The 17,515-nt window shown below is 44.1% G+C and overlaps 1 protein-coding gene across 1 annotated transcript in view; it reads left to right on the top strand.

The window, feature by feature from the left end:
* The first annotated feature begins 2,385 nt into the window (after positions 1-2,385).
* SNX3 (sorting nexin 3) overlaps positions 2,386-17,515 on the top strand; it is a 38,518-nt gene continuing 23,388 nt past the window's right edge. Inside the window, exon 1 of the mRNA XM_082250001.1 lies at positions 2,386-2,691. Within this exon, the coding sequence (XP_082106127.1) occupies positions 2,530-2,691 (162 nt within the window). The 5' untranslated portion in view covers positions 2,386-2,529. The remainder of the gene's footprint in view (positions 2,692-17,515) is intronic.

The following is a 17,515-nucleotide window of genomic DNA, read 5'->3' as shown; positions in this document are numbered from 1 at the left end:
ACAACAAGGCACTAATAAACACCATAAAAATGATACCTGTGAAAGAGCCGTAGTGTGGGCTTCCCCGAATGCATATAAAAAAAAAAAAAACTTCAGCCACCCCCACCCCAACAATACAACCATTAGTCAAGATATGAGGCTAGACAGTACTATAGGGCAAATGGGGTGGGAAGAAGAGCGGCCCCTCCTTATCCAACACCCCTCACATTTTTAAAAAACTTTTATTATTTCTTTTCATGTGACAACACTGAAGAAATGACACTTTGCTACAATGTAAAGTAGTGAGTGTACAGCTTGTATAACAGTGTAAATTTGCTGTCCCCTCAAAATAACTCGACACATAGCCATTAATGTCTAAACTGCTGACAACAAAAGTGAGTACACCCCTAAGTGAAAATGTCCAAATTGGGCCCAAAGTGTCAATATTTTGTGTGGCCATCATTATTTTCCAGCACTGCCTTAACCCTCTTGGGCATGGAGTTCACCAGAGCTTCACAGGTTGCCACTGGAGTCCTCTTCCATTTTTCCATGATGACATCACAGAGCTGATGGATGTTAGAGAGACCTTGCGCTCCTCCACCTTCCATTTGAGGATGCTCCACAGATGCCCAATAGGGTTTAGGTCTGGAGACATGCTTGGCCAGTCCATCACTTTTACCCTCAGCTTCTTTAGCAAGGCAGTGGTCGTCTTGGAGGTGTGTTTGGGGTCGTTATCATGTTGGAATTTTGCCCTGCAGCCCAGTCTCTGAAGGGAGGGGATCATGCTCTGCTTCAGTATGTCACAGTACATGTTGGCATTCATTGTTCCCTCTATGAAATGTAGCTCCCCGGTGCCGGCAGCACTCATGCAGCCCAAGACCATGACAATCCCACCACCATGCTTAACTGTAGGCAAGACACACTTGTCTTTGTACTCCTCACCTGGTTGCTGCCACACACGCTTGACACCATCTGAGTCAAATAAATTTATCTTGGTCTCATCAGACTACAGAACATGGTTCCTTTAATCCACGTCCTTAGTCTGCTTGTCTTCCGCAAACTGTTTGCGACTTTCTTGTGCATCATCTTTAGAAGAGGCTTCCTTCTGGGATGACAGCCATGCAGACCAATTTTATACAGTGTGTGGTATATGGTCTGATCACTGACAGGCTGACCCCCACCCCTTCAACCTCTGCACCAATGCTGGCAGCACTCATACATCTATTTCCCAAAGACAACCACTGTATATGACGCTGAGCACATGCACTCAACTTCTTTGCTCGACCATGGCGAGGTCTGTTCTGAGAGGAACCTGTCCTGTTAAACTGCTTTATGGTCTTGGCCACCGTGCTGCAGCTCTGCTTCAGGGTCTTGACAATCTTCTATAGCCTAGGCCATCTTTATGTAGAGCAACAATTCTTTATTTGAGATCCTCAGAGAGATCTTTGCCATGAGTTGCCATGTTGAACTTCCAGTGACTAATATGGGAGAGTGAGAGCGATAACACCAAATTTAACACACCTACTCCTCATTCACATCTAAGACCTTGTAACACTAACGAGTCACATGACACCAGGGAGGGAAAATAGCTAATTGGGCCCAATTTGGACATTTTCACTAAGGGGTGTACTCACTTTTGTTGCCAGTGGTAAAAGTGGAACTCCGCTGATCTGCTTCCTCCCCCCATCCGGTGCCCCATTTGGCACCTTTCAGGGGGGGAACGGGTACCTGTTTTTGACAGGTACCCTTCCCCACTTCCTGGGAGACAGCACTGCGGCACTGTCCCTCAGAATTTCGCCCCCCTTCTTTTTCCTCCACCGCTGGGCCAATTACAAAGTGCAGTGCACTTTGCGCATGCGCAGTAGGGAACCAGCAGTGAAGCAGAAAGGCTTCACTGCCGGGTTCCCTTACCCTGGATGGCGGCGGCACCCGAGAGCCGATACGTAAATCGGCTTTGGGTGCCGACATCGCGGGCTCCGTGGACAGGTAAGTTCTACTATTTAAAAGTCAGCAGCTACAGTATTTGTAGCTGCTGACTTTTAATTTTTTTAAGGGGGTGGAAATCCGCTTTAATGGCTGTGTTGAGTTAATTTGAGGGGACAGCAAATTTATACTGTTTACAAGGTGTACACTCACTACTTTACATTGTAGCAAAGTGTCATTTCTTCAGTGTTGTCACATAAAAATATTTATTAAAATATTTACAAAAATATGAGGGGGGGGGATCACTTTTGAAAAAAAAAATCTGGTTGTACGAATGCATTCCTGTACATTGCTCCTGCGGTGGCGCGCAGCAGTTAACTAACTTAGGTTGTTATCAGGCGTTGCCAAAGTTCCACATTCTCTCACGCGCCCCTCCAGCGGCACGTAAAGCACGTGACTCCAAACGTACAACTCCGGGCGCGCTCCTTCAGCCTTCCACTTGCACGTGGGCGCGCCTTCCTCCGCCTGTCACCTGACAGGTCACGGTCGCCACTTCCGGCAGCTCGCTGGATAGCACGAAATTCGGTTTGTGTGCCGGGTTGCTCGCCTCGTTCTCCGCCGGGAGACATGGCAGACACTGTAGTTGACACCCGCCGCCTGCACAGCAAGCCTCAGAATCTGAACGACGCATACGGGCCGCCGAGTAATTTCCTGGAAATCGATGTGTCCAACCCGCAAACTGTCGGGGTGGGCCGGAACCGGTTCACTACCTATGAGGTCCGACTGAAGGTGAGGCCTGTGCACCCGGGAAGCTGTAGGTACTGTATGCATGTAGTGGTTTCTGATCCTGTGACCAGAGGAGCCTCCTTACCAGTAAACAAGGCAGGAGTAGGGTGTCCAGCATCCTAGGTGTCCCTATTGGGTATTCTACACAGAACAATCTAGAATCAGCCACTTTCTGCATATATCCTTGTTTATTTTTTTTCCTGTTAGCTGATACTCCTATGGATGTCTTTATAATTAACTATTTCCTTTGGCAGCCCTATGTATGTTAAAAAAGACATAGAAGGGACATTTGCTTGGAGGAGCTGTGCCAACCAGTAACTAATCAGTGGCTATCTTTCATGGTCAATGTTTTAGGTACCCTTCTAAACCAGTCCGCCTCTGTTTTTTTTTTAGGTGGACTCGATCCAATCCTCTTCTCATCCCTATGAACTGGTCGGTGTAAACAGACTTGTATTTGCTTACACCCGCCTACCTCCGATCTGGTCTGCAAAAACAAATGGGGTACTGTACTCCTCTGTTTAGGCAAATCAGGTCAGAGGGCAGTTAGGTGTAAATGGACAGCAGAGTCTGTTTACATCTGTACACCCATAGAGCAAAGCAGGCTCTGTCCATGTCCACTGTACAGAAACTGAGCAGACACGGATGCGTTATCCTCCTGGTCTACTTTGATTGGCAAGGGATGAGCAGACAGATCCCCTGCTGATTGCAACAGAGTCCGCCCGTGTAAAAGATCCATTTGGATGGAACAGAGTCTGCCCCGTGTGAAAGCTACATTTGGATGGGAGTCAACACCTGTGTGATTGCGCCTGCACCCGCCCCGAGCTTCAGCAGGCAGCCTCTAGAGCAGGCACGTCCAACCTGCGGCCTGGGGGCCTCATGCGGCCCGGAACTGCAGGCAATGCGGTCCACTGCTCCCTGAAAATTATTTTTTATTTTTTTTGCTGGGGAGGAAGGAAGTTGGGTCGGGGGCATGGCCACAGCGGCTTCCAACTAACTGTAGGCAGAGGCTGCCTCGGAAGGGATCATCCTCTAGTTGTGTTAAATTAGTGCTGGTGCGGCGGCGTTTTATTACTTATATACCATAACTATAGTATATATTTTATTTGCGGCCCGAGAACATTTCTCTACACTCAATGTGGCCCAGAGAAGCCAAAAGGTTGGACACCCATGCTCTAGAGGTAGATGTAGCTGCTGCACTAGCAGTGCCTCATGTTAAAATTTGACATACATGCAGGAGCGAGTACACAGATCCGAATGTACACTGCATTCAGTTTCTGCGTGCATGTCAAATTTTGACATGCAGCTGTCTACATGCAACCGCTGTGGCTGCATCCACTTCTGTAGGCTGCCTACAACAGGACCAATCACAAAATCCAGCAGTGATAATTTGAGGATATTTGCGCCCAGGAATACAAAGAATGCTCAGCAAGAATGAGGAATCCCGTTTTCTTCAAGACTGGCCTTTACATCTTTGTTTAGTTGCTGGTAGCGAACTTTGTTTTTTTTCTTGGAGTGTTACTGCATGTTTTTGGCCCCATATACTTCAGTGGAAGCGGCTGTAGTCATGTTGCATGCTTTTGCACCTGAATTGGTCTCTACTCTACTCCTCTTTACCCACCAGGAGTTTGCTTACACGTGCAAAAAACATTTAAAGAAAAAAAACCACATACAAATACACCCAAAAAAACATGTAAAAAATGTATAAGCGAATTGTAGGTGTAAATGGAAGCATAGGGGTCAATTTTTTTTTTTTTTGGTCCATAGGCTGTTCAGTTTAGAAGGGGAGTTGAACTTTCAAGGGAATTTGCCCCAGTGCTTAGTGAATGAGGTGATGCATGTTTGGCTTCCATCATTCAATCGTGTAAGCAAAAATATATATTTTTTTTTTTTTACCTTGCACATAATTCGGTATTTAAAAAGTGAACCTTCACCACATTCGTTATGCTTTGGGACAACCTCTTGCAAAGTGAACAGCCTATTTGTGTTTAGTAAAAAAAAAATTGTTTAGGCCTCATGCACATTGGGCTGCTCCGCTCCCCTCTGCTCTTCTTCTTCCTCTGGTCCTCCTCTGACGATGTCACCGGGAGGCCACGCCCCTAATGGCTATATAATAAGCTGCAGAGACCGGCATAATCACCGGGGACATCGTCGGAGGAGGACCAGAGACAGAAGAGCGGAGAAGACCGGATGAAGATTTTTAATAAACTTTTCAAAACTTCTCCTGTCATTATTTACATACACTGCCTTTTATGGGGTGAATGGGTAGAGGTACAATGTACCCCATATCCATTCACACAGGGAAGGGGTCCGGGATCTGGGGTGCCCCCTTGTTAAAGGGGGCTTCCAGATTCTCATGAGCCCCCTGCCCGCAGACGCCCACAACCACCGGCCATGGTTGTGGGGATGAGGCCCTTGTCCTCATCAACATGGGGGCAAGGTGCTGTGGGGGTGGGGCCGCTCGCTCGTCCACTCCCCTTTCCTGGCCTGCCAGGGCTGCATGCTCGGATAAGGGTATGGATTTTGGGGGGGGGGGGAGACCCCACGCTATTTTTTTTCCCCAATTTGGCGTGGAGTTCCCCCTCAAGATTCTCAGAGCGAAAGTCGGATCAGGTACGCCTTCCATTCAAATCAATAGGCTCCCACAGGAAACCATTGATTTTGAATGGAAGGAAAAAAAAAACGTATAACGTGGCTTAATGCATGTTAACCGGTTGCCGACCGCCGCACGACTATATACTGCGGCGGTCAGCCCCGGCCAGGCAGAGTGACGTATCGGTACGTCACTCGCCTGTCACTGACTTGCGAGCCAATTGCGGGCGCGCGCCCGCCGCAGCTCGTTCACAGACAAGTCAGTGCGTGTGACCGGCGGACTCGATGTCCGCCAGTCACACTGCGATCGCTCCTGTGAAGGGAGAAAGGCGGAGCGGCTTATGTAAACAAGCCGCCTGTCAGTTCTCCCTGTGTAAAAGTGAAGATCTGACCGTTCTACTATGTAGAACCGTGGATCTTTGCTTTTACACCAATAGCAATGTCCCTGCACAGTTAGAAACATGCCCCTAGGACACACTTAACCCCTCCCTGTCCAATAAAGTTAACCCCTTCCCTGCCAGTGTCATTTTTGCAGTAACAGTGCATATGTATAGCCCTGATTACTGCAGTAATGTCACTGGTACCCCCAAAAGTGTCAAAAATGTCAGTCAAGGGTCCGATCTGTCCGCCGCAATGTCGCAGTACCGAAAAAAAAATCGCAGATCGCCACCATTACACGTTAAAAAAAAAAAAACACCAAAAATGACAAATCTTTCCCTTTGTTAGTAAACGCGATAACTTTTGCGCAAACCAATCAAAATACGCTTTTTGCGATTTTTACCAAACATATGTAGCATAAAACAAATTGGCCGAAAATGTTAAAAAATTTTGATTTTTACATTATTTTTTTTTTTGGGGGAATTTCATATAAAAAAATGTGAAAAATATTGTTATTTTTGCAAAATTTACGCTCTTTTTTTTGTTTATAGCGCATGATCAAAAAATCGCACAGGTGATCAAATACCACCAAAAGAAAGCTCTGTTTGTGGGAAAAAAAGGACGTCAAATTTGTTTAGGTACAGCGTCGCACGACCACGCAATTGTCCGTTAAAGTCACGCAGTAAAAAATCGCAAAAAAAACCCTGGTCTTTTAGCAGCCAAATCCTCCGCGGCTTAAGTGGTTAAGCAACATTATTCAGCCTTTAGCAGCGTCAGACGTTTTTACAGCTTGACGCTGCAGCTCCAGAACGCACTGGTCCTGGGTTTTTTTTGGAGCTGTAAAACGCCTATGCCACTTGGAGCTCCTAAAAGCTCTGTGTGCATGAGTCCATAGAATAACATGGATGGGCGTTCTGCAGCTGCAAAAAAAAACGTGTGACGCTGCTGACAGCAGCTCCAAAAACGTCCAGTGTGCATGGGGGCTTAGTCTCCAGGTAGGTTTTGTAGTTTGAGCTGCAGGCCTCAGGTTTACTACTGTGCCCTGTAGTGATGCAGGGGCCAGCCACAAAAGCTCTGAAAGTGAACAAAGATGTGCTGCAAAGGTCACAGGATAGGTAACTATTATCCCTTTAAGCAGGCTTTAATGTCTGGGAGGCGTGTTTTATGTGACAGTTATGGTTGCCTCTGACAGCGGTCGCATGATCAGCCCTTTCTGCTGGCTTCTGAGGAGGTGGCGGCTCTGTACTTTGATCTGCTCATTACTATTTGCAAATGTGAGCACATATGAATTTTTATATAAAAAAAAAAAGAGATCTAAAGCGGTGTACACTATGACATTTTTCTTTTTCAGCTGGGCTTTTGGCTGGAGACAGTCTGATGTTGAGCACACTGATCATTTATTAGGGAGTGTTTGCAAACCCATAGGCATTTAAACATTTCACTGGCCCCATCCATGAGATGAGGGTTCCTGGTGGTGGTCTTCACGCAATTGATTTGGGACTGGATTTCACTTCACATACTGGTTTTTTGGACATTGATTTGGGCAGCTTTTACAGACCTTTTGAACACATCATTTCTGTGATTATAAGTATCTCAAGGATTCACAAATTGTTTATCTTGATTTGTTAAACCTTCTTTCACTCCTATGTTTTGAAAGTAACTTTTAGATGACACAGCACTATGCACATTGATTATTTATTTTCTAATTTTAAATCAAACTAGTGTGCTTGCAGCAGCTTATATGTATGTTTTTGGTGTATGTTTATTTTATTTCTAACTTCTTTTTATTTAATCATGCAAAATAAATGCTAGGAATTATTTTAGCCTCTTGCTGTCCAGCACATGTATATAAGGGGTTATACCAGGTTCACGGCTGCAACTGTATTTTGGTGCCAGCAATTGGCTTTGCTGAAAAAGTGATCCTGTAAAGCCGCTCAGTTACTTTAAAGAGGAAGTAAACCCTCCTCAGGAAGTTGTACCTATAGGTAAGCCTATGATAAGGCTTACCTATAGGTACTGTAAATATCTCCTAAACATGTACGGTTTAGGAGATATTTACCTTTAATGCAGCCAGTGACGTCACTGGCGCATGCGCTCTGAAGGAACGGCTGATCGTGCCGTTCCTTCAGAGCCCCGTGCCGTGACCGTCGGCTCCCGCGCACGTGCGCAGGAGTGACGTCACCGCGGCTCCGGCCAATCAGATGGCCGGATGCCGCGATCCCGGAAGACGGGCGACTGAACATGTCGCTCGTCATACAGGTAAGAGAGCGGCACGGCGGGGGCTCGTTCTAAGGTAAGTATTTCATAATGAGCTAGTATGCGATGCATACTAGCTCATTATGTCTTTCTCTTGCAGGTTGCAAAAGAAAAAAAAAAACTTAACGAGTTTACAACCTCTTTAAAGTTCTGGGAACCCCAGGTCTGCTGTAAGTTGTTGGGTTGGCTGCTCACAGAGGAGATGGAGGAACATCTGTTCCTTCATCTCCTCTGTGATGATTGAAGCTGGAAGCAATGAAGATTTGTTTTACTTCCGGTTTCAGTGTTGTAAACTCTTATTTTTTTTTTTTATTTAAATGTAACATTATTGCTATCATGAGGGGTGAACAAGTCCCCCTGTGATAACTTTTAACTGCCTGTTACAGCCAGGAATGCAGCTGATCAAACAGATCTGTGTTTGATCAGTTGCCTTGTCTCCATAAAGAGTATCGTCACTGCCCAAAGTTATCACAAGGGGTCTTGTTCAGCCCCTGTGTTGGCAATAACGTAAAGAAAATAAAGTGTGAATTGTAAAATAAAAATAATAAAGGCTGGGTTCCCTGCATCCAGCTCGCATGACAAGAAATTGTAATTGTCTCTCAATAGTGCCGGTTCACACATCTCCGTAGCTGCTGCGTAGCAGATTGCACAGGGGTCCTGGGCATCTGGGGCTCCATTTTGAATCCTGATTCATCCCGGAAACAGAATAGGGATGCATCGGACCCCTGCTGTGAGTCGCATTAGGTGTGAACCCAGCTTAAGGGCTCTTTCACACAGGCGGACCGTTCAGATCCGCCTGTCCGTTTTGTTGGCGGATCTGAACGGTCCCCCCATGCATCCCTATGGGGCTTTGGATGTCAGCGGAGACATGTCCGCTGACATCTGATCCGTCAAATCTGGACGGATGGAAACCCTATTTTCGATCCATCCAGCGGATCGGATGAGAACGGACCGACGGTCTGTTCCCATCCGATTTCCCCCATAGAGATGCATGGGGAACTGACAGCTGTCTCCGCACACAGCGCGGAGCACAGCTTTCATCCTGCTCAGCGGGGGGATCGGAGGATCGATTCCCCCGCTGATGAAGACGGACTCCGTCCGACAGACGGAGTGTGTGAAAGGGGCCTAAAGGTTTAAAAGAACCCATGTTTCCCCATGCTCACATTCATGAAGGCCCTTAACAAGTATTTAAATTGTGATTGCACCAAGCATGTCAGGTGTTGCCACTAACGTCCGAGCAATAATTCTAGTGCCAAAGCTCACATTTAACTCTAAACTGATAATATGTAAAGGATTTTAAAGCGTTGTCTAGTTTGCCATTTTATAAGCATACGCAATTTTAAAAAACTTGACATGTTTTGTAATCTACTCAATGCAACGTCATATTTTACATTTGTCAAAAAAATGAGGCATTCTATTGTTTGTGTGCACTAAAATTGTTAAGGGCTCTTTCACACGGACGTTCCGTATGTCCGTAAATCACCCCATCCGTTTGCGGGTGATATACGGACATAATGAATGTCTATAGGATTGCGGATGTCAGCGGATGACATCCGCTGACATCCGATTTTCGTCCTTTCAGTTCTGTTCTGTTTATTGGAACGGAACAGAACCCTATTTTTGTTCCATTTAAAAAACGGAACGGATGCAAAATCGGGTGTCATCTGCTGACATCCGCAATGCCCATAGACATACATTATGTCTGTATATCATCCGCAAACGGATGGGATGATATGCGGACATACGGACCGGATGACACAAGTGTCATCCGTGTCCGTGAAAAAAAAAAAAGTGCCGGAGAGGATCGCAATACGGTCCGCTCCGTGTGAAAGAGCTCTTTCACACGGGCGTTCCTTTTTTTTTGCCCGATCAGGTCCTTTTTTTTTTTTTTTGTAACGGACACGGATGACACTTGTGTCATCCGGTCCGTATGTCCGTTTTTCATTCCATCCGTTTGCGGATGAAAAACTGACAATGCATGTCTATGTAAATACGGATGTCTGCGGATGACACAACTGACATCCGTTTTTGCTTCAGTTCCGTTTTTTGAAAGGAAGAAAAAATAGGGTTCTCCTCCGTTCAAAAAAACTGAACTGAACTGACAAAAAACGGATGTCAGAGGATGATCATCCTCTGACATCCGTATTTACATAGAGATACATTATGTCCGTTTTTCATCCGCAAACGGATGGGATGAAAAACGGACATACGGAACGCCCGTGTGAAAGAGCCCTTAGTGTATTTTTTCCTGAAAATTTACATGTCAGAATTGGCTGCACAAATATCATGTGACACCAAAAAAATTGAAACTGCTACCATTTTATGCTCCAGGGCCTCTGCTTCCAGAAAAAAAGGTGTTAAAACACAAAAGAAAACCTTTTATTAAGTTGCAGCTTACCGCTTTTTAGATGTGATGGATGCATTAAAGGATGCACTTACCTTTTGACTAAAAAAATAATTAATCCACATTTTTTTTTTTTTTTTTGCAGGTAAAAATGTGCCTTTATTATTTTTTTTGCCGGGGATTGTAGAGCATTGCCCCATCGATCAGCAGACCTGTCAACGTATCTGCTTGCTCATACCTCTTACAAGGAAGCCGATACACCCTGACAGGAAGAATCAATGATCTACCACAGCGCATCATGACAGATCATTGGGAACTACAAGCTGACAGGCGATAAGGCTGTTGGGACTTGTAGTTTTCCACACACAGAACACTGAATAAGTGATGCAGCTGGGTGGGCGCACAGACTTTTTGTGGTGACAGCTTGCAGGAGGAGAAGATCCCCCCGCTAGGTGTTGGAACGGGGGCTGGTCCTTTCCTAACATGTTTTATCCTGAATGTGGGTGTAACATGTTATGAAAGGTAAACTTATCCTTTTTAATTTAATGTTTTTTTCCCTTTCATTTACACCTGTGATCCAGCCAGTAAGTCTGTTTTTCAAAAGAACAAGCATACTTGCAGATGTACCAGTTAGTGTTGAGAAAAAACATTTACTGCTGACAGGGGTGCTTATAATCCCAGTTTTTTTTTTTTTTTTTTTTTTTTTTGAGTAAAACTTTTATCCCCCTTCCAGCAGAAAGAAACCAGAACTGCAGAATTTGTAACTGTTAATACACTTAGTGGTATAGTGTGGTAAGTGCCAGCTCGTTCAAGTGTCATCTGAAATATTAGCAAACGATAACCTATAAAAATATCAAACCGTGTTTGTGTTAACGTTGAAAGTGCTGATGCATCCTTGATATTTTTCTCTTGGTTGTTCTCAGTTTGACCTATTGGCCTCTGTGTAGATTGGCATGGAAAGCCTCAGCAGTTGCCCTGCATGGTTCAGTTAATCCTGCATAAATTGTTAACTGACTTACAACCTGTGGTTTACAGAATTCAGTGCTGGTTGAAACAAACTTCGCTTGCTTGCAGACCCTTGCAGGATAAGTTCACCTTTTTATAAAGAAAAAAATGCAAATTTTTTTCACAGGTAAAAAAAGTGCATTTTTATTATATATTTTCAGCAGATCACAGGTGCAATTACCAGCTCTTGCATACTCTTAAGGACAGCTGTCTGCTCATACAAGTATCAAGAGAAATGGCCGCGCACCAGGCAATAGCTCACGATGAAAGGCTTTATTGAACAAGGATGCAAGGTACAGCAAAATGGATGGTAGACATGTTTCTGTGTAGTGAACAAGCACACTGTGAGTCATGTGAAACTTGTCTACCATCCATTTTGCTGTACCTTGCATCCTTGTTTAATAAAGCCTTTCATTGTGAGCTATTGCCTGGTGTGCGGCCATTTCTCTTGTATCCTGTCTGCAGTGGCAATCCGAGGTCCTGCACCCATTGCTGGCTGTGAAGTTCCAAACTGCCTGAGCGGTGTACATCTTTCTCTGTGCCTGTACAGGTTGGCAGCTACCTGAGAGCTGGAAGATCAGTAGACTTTGAGGGTGCTTAACAGTGCCCTCGCTGCTCAATGAAAACTACAAGCCGCCAGCTGCAATGGCTGACAGTACTTGTAGGCATTCATTTGCAGGAAGCTGTGTGAAAGAGCCCTTAGGAGGAGTTTCCTGTAGTAAAGATCAATCCCAGCTGCTCTCTATTATTGTGTAGGGTGACTGGCCTTGTATCCTCCTTGTAGTTTTCTGCGGAAAGCCTATAGTGGGTAGACCTTCTTGATCCCACTGATATCTTTATCTGCACAGGCTGTATGCAGAAAGCGATTACCTAATGTTACATTTGGTGCACACAATGTTTATATTATATCCTTTGTGGTTATTCGCTCTTTTACCTCCACCATTGTCATGGCACAGCAGTGTTGGGATGTAAACCAATTAAACCACAAGGGTGTGTTGTGTTTTTTTTTTTTTCCTCAACCCTGAGCTGTGAACATAGAAGTGCTGCTGAATTCAGAACTGTCAGATCCTGGCTACGGCATCCAGGAAAACAGATGATTGAATAAAATCAGTGCTCAGTTTAGCAGAGAAGAGAAGGCATTAGGGGTCCAAGAGTTCTCTGGTGCCTCCATAACAGTGTTAATTTTGGCAGCAAATTTTAATTTAGTTTTAGTCTTCGTCTTATGACTAAAATGGCATTTTAGTTTTAGTCCCATTTTAGTCTTCTGCAAGTGTTTTTGTTTTAGTCGACTAAAACTCCAGTACATTTTAGTCGACTAAAACTCCAGTACATTTTAGTCGACTAAAACTCCAGTACATTTTAGTCGACTAAAACTCCAGTACATTTTAGTCGACTAAAACTCCAGTACATTTTAGTCGACTAAAACTCCAGTACATTTTAGTCGACTAAAACTCCAGTACATTTTAGTCGACTAAAACTCCAGTACATTTTAGTCGACTAAAACTCCAGTACATTTTAGTCGACTAAAGCCCCGTACACACGTACCGATGGTCGGCTTACAAATGTTCCTCTTTTCTCCCCGGGATGTCGGTGTCTGCTGAAAAGTGCAAAGACAGCACAAGGACAGCACAAGAATTTTGTCCGCCGACTGCAGAAGTGATGTCATGTAATGGTTAACTTTCCCTGTGTTTTCTATTTTCTGAGCATGCCCAGTCTTGCAAATCTGCGGTCTGTCGGCCGAATTGTGTACTGACAGGCGAACAATCGTCCGTTCTGGTGTCGGCATACAAATATTTTCATGTTTGCACGAAAGACTTTTGTCCGCGGATTGTGCGCAGACATCTGTCGGAGGCACCATACTAACACGCGTACAATCGGCAGATCCTTCGTCCACCGACGTTTGTATGCCGACGATCGGTACGTGTGTACGGGCCTTAAAACTCCAGTACATTTTAGTCGACTAAAACTCCAGTACATTTTAGTCGACTAAAACTCCAGTACATTTTAGTCGACTAAAACTCCAGTACATTTTAGTCGACTAAAACTCCAGTACATTTTAGTCGACTAAAACTCCAGTACATTTTAGTCGACTAAAACTCCAGTACATTTTAGTCGACTAAAACTCCAGTACATTTTAGTCGACTAAAACTCCAGTACATTTTAGTCGACTAAAACTCCAGTACATTTTAGTCGACTAAAACTCCAGTACATTTTAGTCGACTAAATGGTCATGGTCAGGTCAGAGAGGAGGCCTGTAATGCTGCTGCCTGCAGTCAGTGCAGTGAGTGCACTCAGAGTGCTGGATGGGGGTCTCGGATTTCTCTGGTCTGACTCTGAACTGAAGTTGTTGAACAGGATGGGCCGGGCGGGCCTTAGCGGCCTATATGCACGCACACAGTCCTGGATGGATGGCGGAATCGGATGCCAGTGGTGATTGGTGAGTGGTCTGAGGGGACTCAAGGAGGCAGTAATAGCTGGCCTGGCTGTTAACTCACAGTGGGTGCTCTGCTCTGGATGTGGTGGTGGCCGGGTGCCAGTGCCGTGTGATGAGTCGGGCCTGGCGCGTCTGGCTGTAGTGCTGCAGTGCTCTGGTGAGGTCAAGTGACTGGTCTCAAGTCAACTCTCTTGTAGTAGTCCACTCCTCACCTCGGACGTCACGGGGCACGCCACGCCGGACGTCACGGACCACGCCACGCCAGACGCCACACAGGCGGAGCTCCGTGAAAACCGGAAGTTGGGTAAACGTCCCTGCCTCACATTCTCATTTGGTTTTCGTTCGTTAATGAAAACGGATTTGATTTTCGTCATAGTTGTTGTCCTTTGACGAAATTGTGCTATACTTTGCATCTTGTTTTCGTCAGTTGAAAAATGCCGGTGACGACAGCGGTGACTAAAACGTTTTTGTTGATGAAATTAACACTGCTGTAAACTCCATTGGCTGTAATGTCATTGCACATATTACCTGAATATATTACCAACATTAAATATTAGGGAAAAATATAAGAAAAGCCTTTTTCTTAATTGTTTAGTTTTCAGCAGCTTAGTAGATGCTCCTTAGTTTGTGAATGCGGTGGTGCAATGCATGTTTAAACTTTAATGTGCTATTATTACAGGCTCTGGATGGAATTGTGTTGCCGATATAGAAATGGCCAGCAGAGGAGTGTTAATTTTAAAGATATTAATTTTTTATCTAGTTTTAGTTATAGTCTTATGACTAAAATGCCATTTTAGTTTCAGTCGTATTTTAGTCATCTGAATTGTTTTAGTTTTAGTCGTATTTTAGTTGACTAAAATTGTGTTAATTTAGTCGACGAAAACGTTTTAGTCGGTGTTAGTCGACGAAATTAACACTGCTCCATAAAGAGTAACTGCCATTTCTCATATGGTATCCCAAAGGGGTTTGTATCAGCCCCCATTAAAGCTGCACGATTAATCGTTAAAAAATTGCAATCTCTATTCAAACCCCTCACAATCTTAGACTGTAAGGTCTCCTTTAAAAAAATAAATGCTAACATGCTCTGTGTAATGGTTTTGCACAGGGTAGCCTGGATCCTCCTCTTCTTGGGCCCCTCTTCGGTGCTCTTTCCTCCTATCGAGTGCCCCCACAGCAAGCAGCTTGCTATAGGGGCAGCCGAGCTGCGGCTCTGTGTCCATTCAGACATGGAGCTGCCGTTCGGCCCTGCCCCTTCTCTCTCTTGATTGGCTAACTGACAATTATGGCCGCGGGAGCCAATGCCACTGTGGCTGTGTCTCAGCAAATCGGGTGGGAGGGAGAGTCCCAGACGGCCTAGGGATTCGTGGACATCACTGGACAGAGATGGGGAACATGTAAGTATTAGGGGGTACCGGGGAGGCTGCTACACACAGAAGGCATTTTATCTTAATGCATTAAGATAAAAAAACATTCTGCCTTTTACAAGTTCTTTAGGCTCGGTTCACATTGGTGCGATGGAAGACATCACGTGATTCGCACTGCTATGCAAATTACATGTGATGTCTGTGCGATTCAAATTCAGTCATACAGATTGTATGGCTGAATTTGCATTGCATTCGGACCAAAGTCGTGCAGGACCCTTTTCTTGGTCTGCACTAGAAACTGATCGCATGGGTGTGAACACCCATGGGATCCTATTCCTGTCCGAATTGACAGTTTGCACTGCGATATGCGAACTGATCTGGGGGTGTCATTAACTCTGTATTAACACTCCCAGCGGTTCGTATATGGCTGTGGGAACTGCCTGCGAGTTGGGTGCGATGCAGTGGATTTACAGGGTTTCCCACATCACACCAATGTGAACCGAGCCTTAATCTCTGACATTTCCACGATTCATAGAGTGCAGAGCCATTCTCTGCTCACTCACAGCTGTCAAAAAAGAGCCTCCAGCAAAGGTTTATCAACATTGCTAAGTGCTGGGAGATGACTATAAACATGTTTTGCAATGTATTGTTTTGTTCTTTTAGATCAAAAGGATGAACTTAGGTCTGCATATGAGGTCAGTTTAACGACTTAAAGACTAAGGCCCCTTTCACATGGCGGTTGTTCTGCCGTTGGTAAAAGCATGTTTTGGTATTTTGAAATTCCAGGGCTCCTGGCACAATTACTCGCATTTGTACACTGCGTTTACATGCGATTACTTGGGTTACATGCGGCTGCGTTTAGCTGCAGTAGTAAATTTTTGCCTTTTGTATAGTAACTGTTAACTTATTTTTCTTTTTGTACTGCGATTAACTGCGTTTTATATAGATAGCTGCGGTACATCGCTTCTGGACACTGTTAACTTTTATTTTTCTTAAATGCACAAAACCGCATGTTATGAAAACGTTGCTAAACGCAGTGTGTGAATGGTGCCATAGGGATGCATTGTCTGCATTTAGCTGTGGTAAATAAGTTCCTCTTTCCGCCGCTAAAAGCTGAAATCTAACCGCTCGTATGAAAGGGGCCTAAAGCTGGATACACACTATCCAACTTTTGTGGTTAGATTTCCTTCACATTTACCTTTTCTATGTAGTGCAAGGGCCTGCCAGATTGCATACAAATTGAAAGTGTTTAGGTTTGACCTCATATTATATGGTTTTGGTCTAAAGTCTAAAGGAAAAAAAGTCTTTAGAAAATCTTAGTGTGTATGGCCCAATAGCCTTTTTCTGACATTTGTTGCTTATAAGTTAAAATCAGTATTTTTTGCTAGAAAATGAACTAGAACCCCCCAAACATTATATATATTTTTTCAGCAGAGACCCATGAGAATAAAATGGTAGTCATTGCAATATTTTATTTCACGCTGTATTTGCGCAGCGGTCTTTCATACACAATTTTTTGGGAAAAATTCACTTCAGTTAATACAAAAAAAAAAAAAACCTAACCAGTAAAGTTAGCACAATATTTATGTGAAAGATGATGTTACGCCGAGAATCGTGATCTTTATTCTAAGCAAAAAAAATTATGATTCCTATTTTATCCAGAATCGTACAGTTCTAGCCCCCCATGTAATAGCAATAAAGTCAAATTAAAAAGTATTGCAAAAAAAGAAAAAAATTAAGAGGAAGTGAAGCTTCCTCTGTAACTGGTACCTTAACCACTTAAGCCCCGGAAGATTTTACCCCCATTCCGACCAGGGGGTATTTTGCGATTCGGCACTGCGTGACTTTAACGGAAAATTGCGCGGTCGTGCGACGCTGTACCTAACCGAATTTGGCGTCCTTTTTTTCCCACAAACAGAGCTTTCTTTTGGTGGTATTTGGTCACCTGTGCGATTTTTTTTTTTTTTTTATCACGCGCTATAAACAAAAAAAGAGCGTCAATTTTGCAAAAATAACAATATTTTTCAAAATTTTTTTATATGAAATTCCCCCCAAAAAAAATGTAAAAATCAAAATTTTTTAACATATTCGGCCAATTTGTTTTATGCTACCTATGTTTGGTAAAAAAAAATCGCAAAAAGCGTATTTTGATTGGTTTGCGCAAAAGTTATCGCGTTTACTAACAAAGGGAAAGATTTTTGTCATTTTTGTTGTTGTTTTTTTTTTAACGCGTAATGGCGGCGATCTGCGATTTTTTTTTTTTTTTTTTTTGCGGTACTGCGACATTGCGGCGGACAGATCGGACCCTTGACTGACATTTTTGACACTTTTGGGGTTACCAGTGACATTTCTACAGTAATAATCAGTGCTATATATATGCACTGTTACTGTAAAAATACACTGGTAGTGAAGGGGTTAACTTTATTTGGGAGGGAGGGGCTGTGTTTGTCCCTAGGG

The sequence above is a fragment of the Pelophylax lessonae genome (assembly GCF_965119305.1).
Source record: "Pelophylax lessonae genome assembly, chromosome: 3".
NCBI lineage: Eukaryota > Metazoa > Chordata > Amphibia > Anura > Ranidae > Pelophylax > Pelophylax lessonae.
The sequence above is the reverse complement of the archived record's forward strand: the minus strand, read 5'-3'. Positions and strand labels throughout refer to the sequence as shown.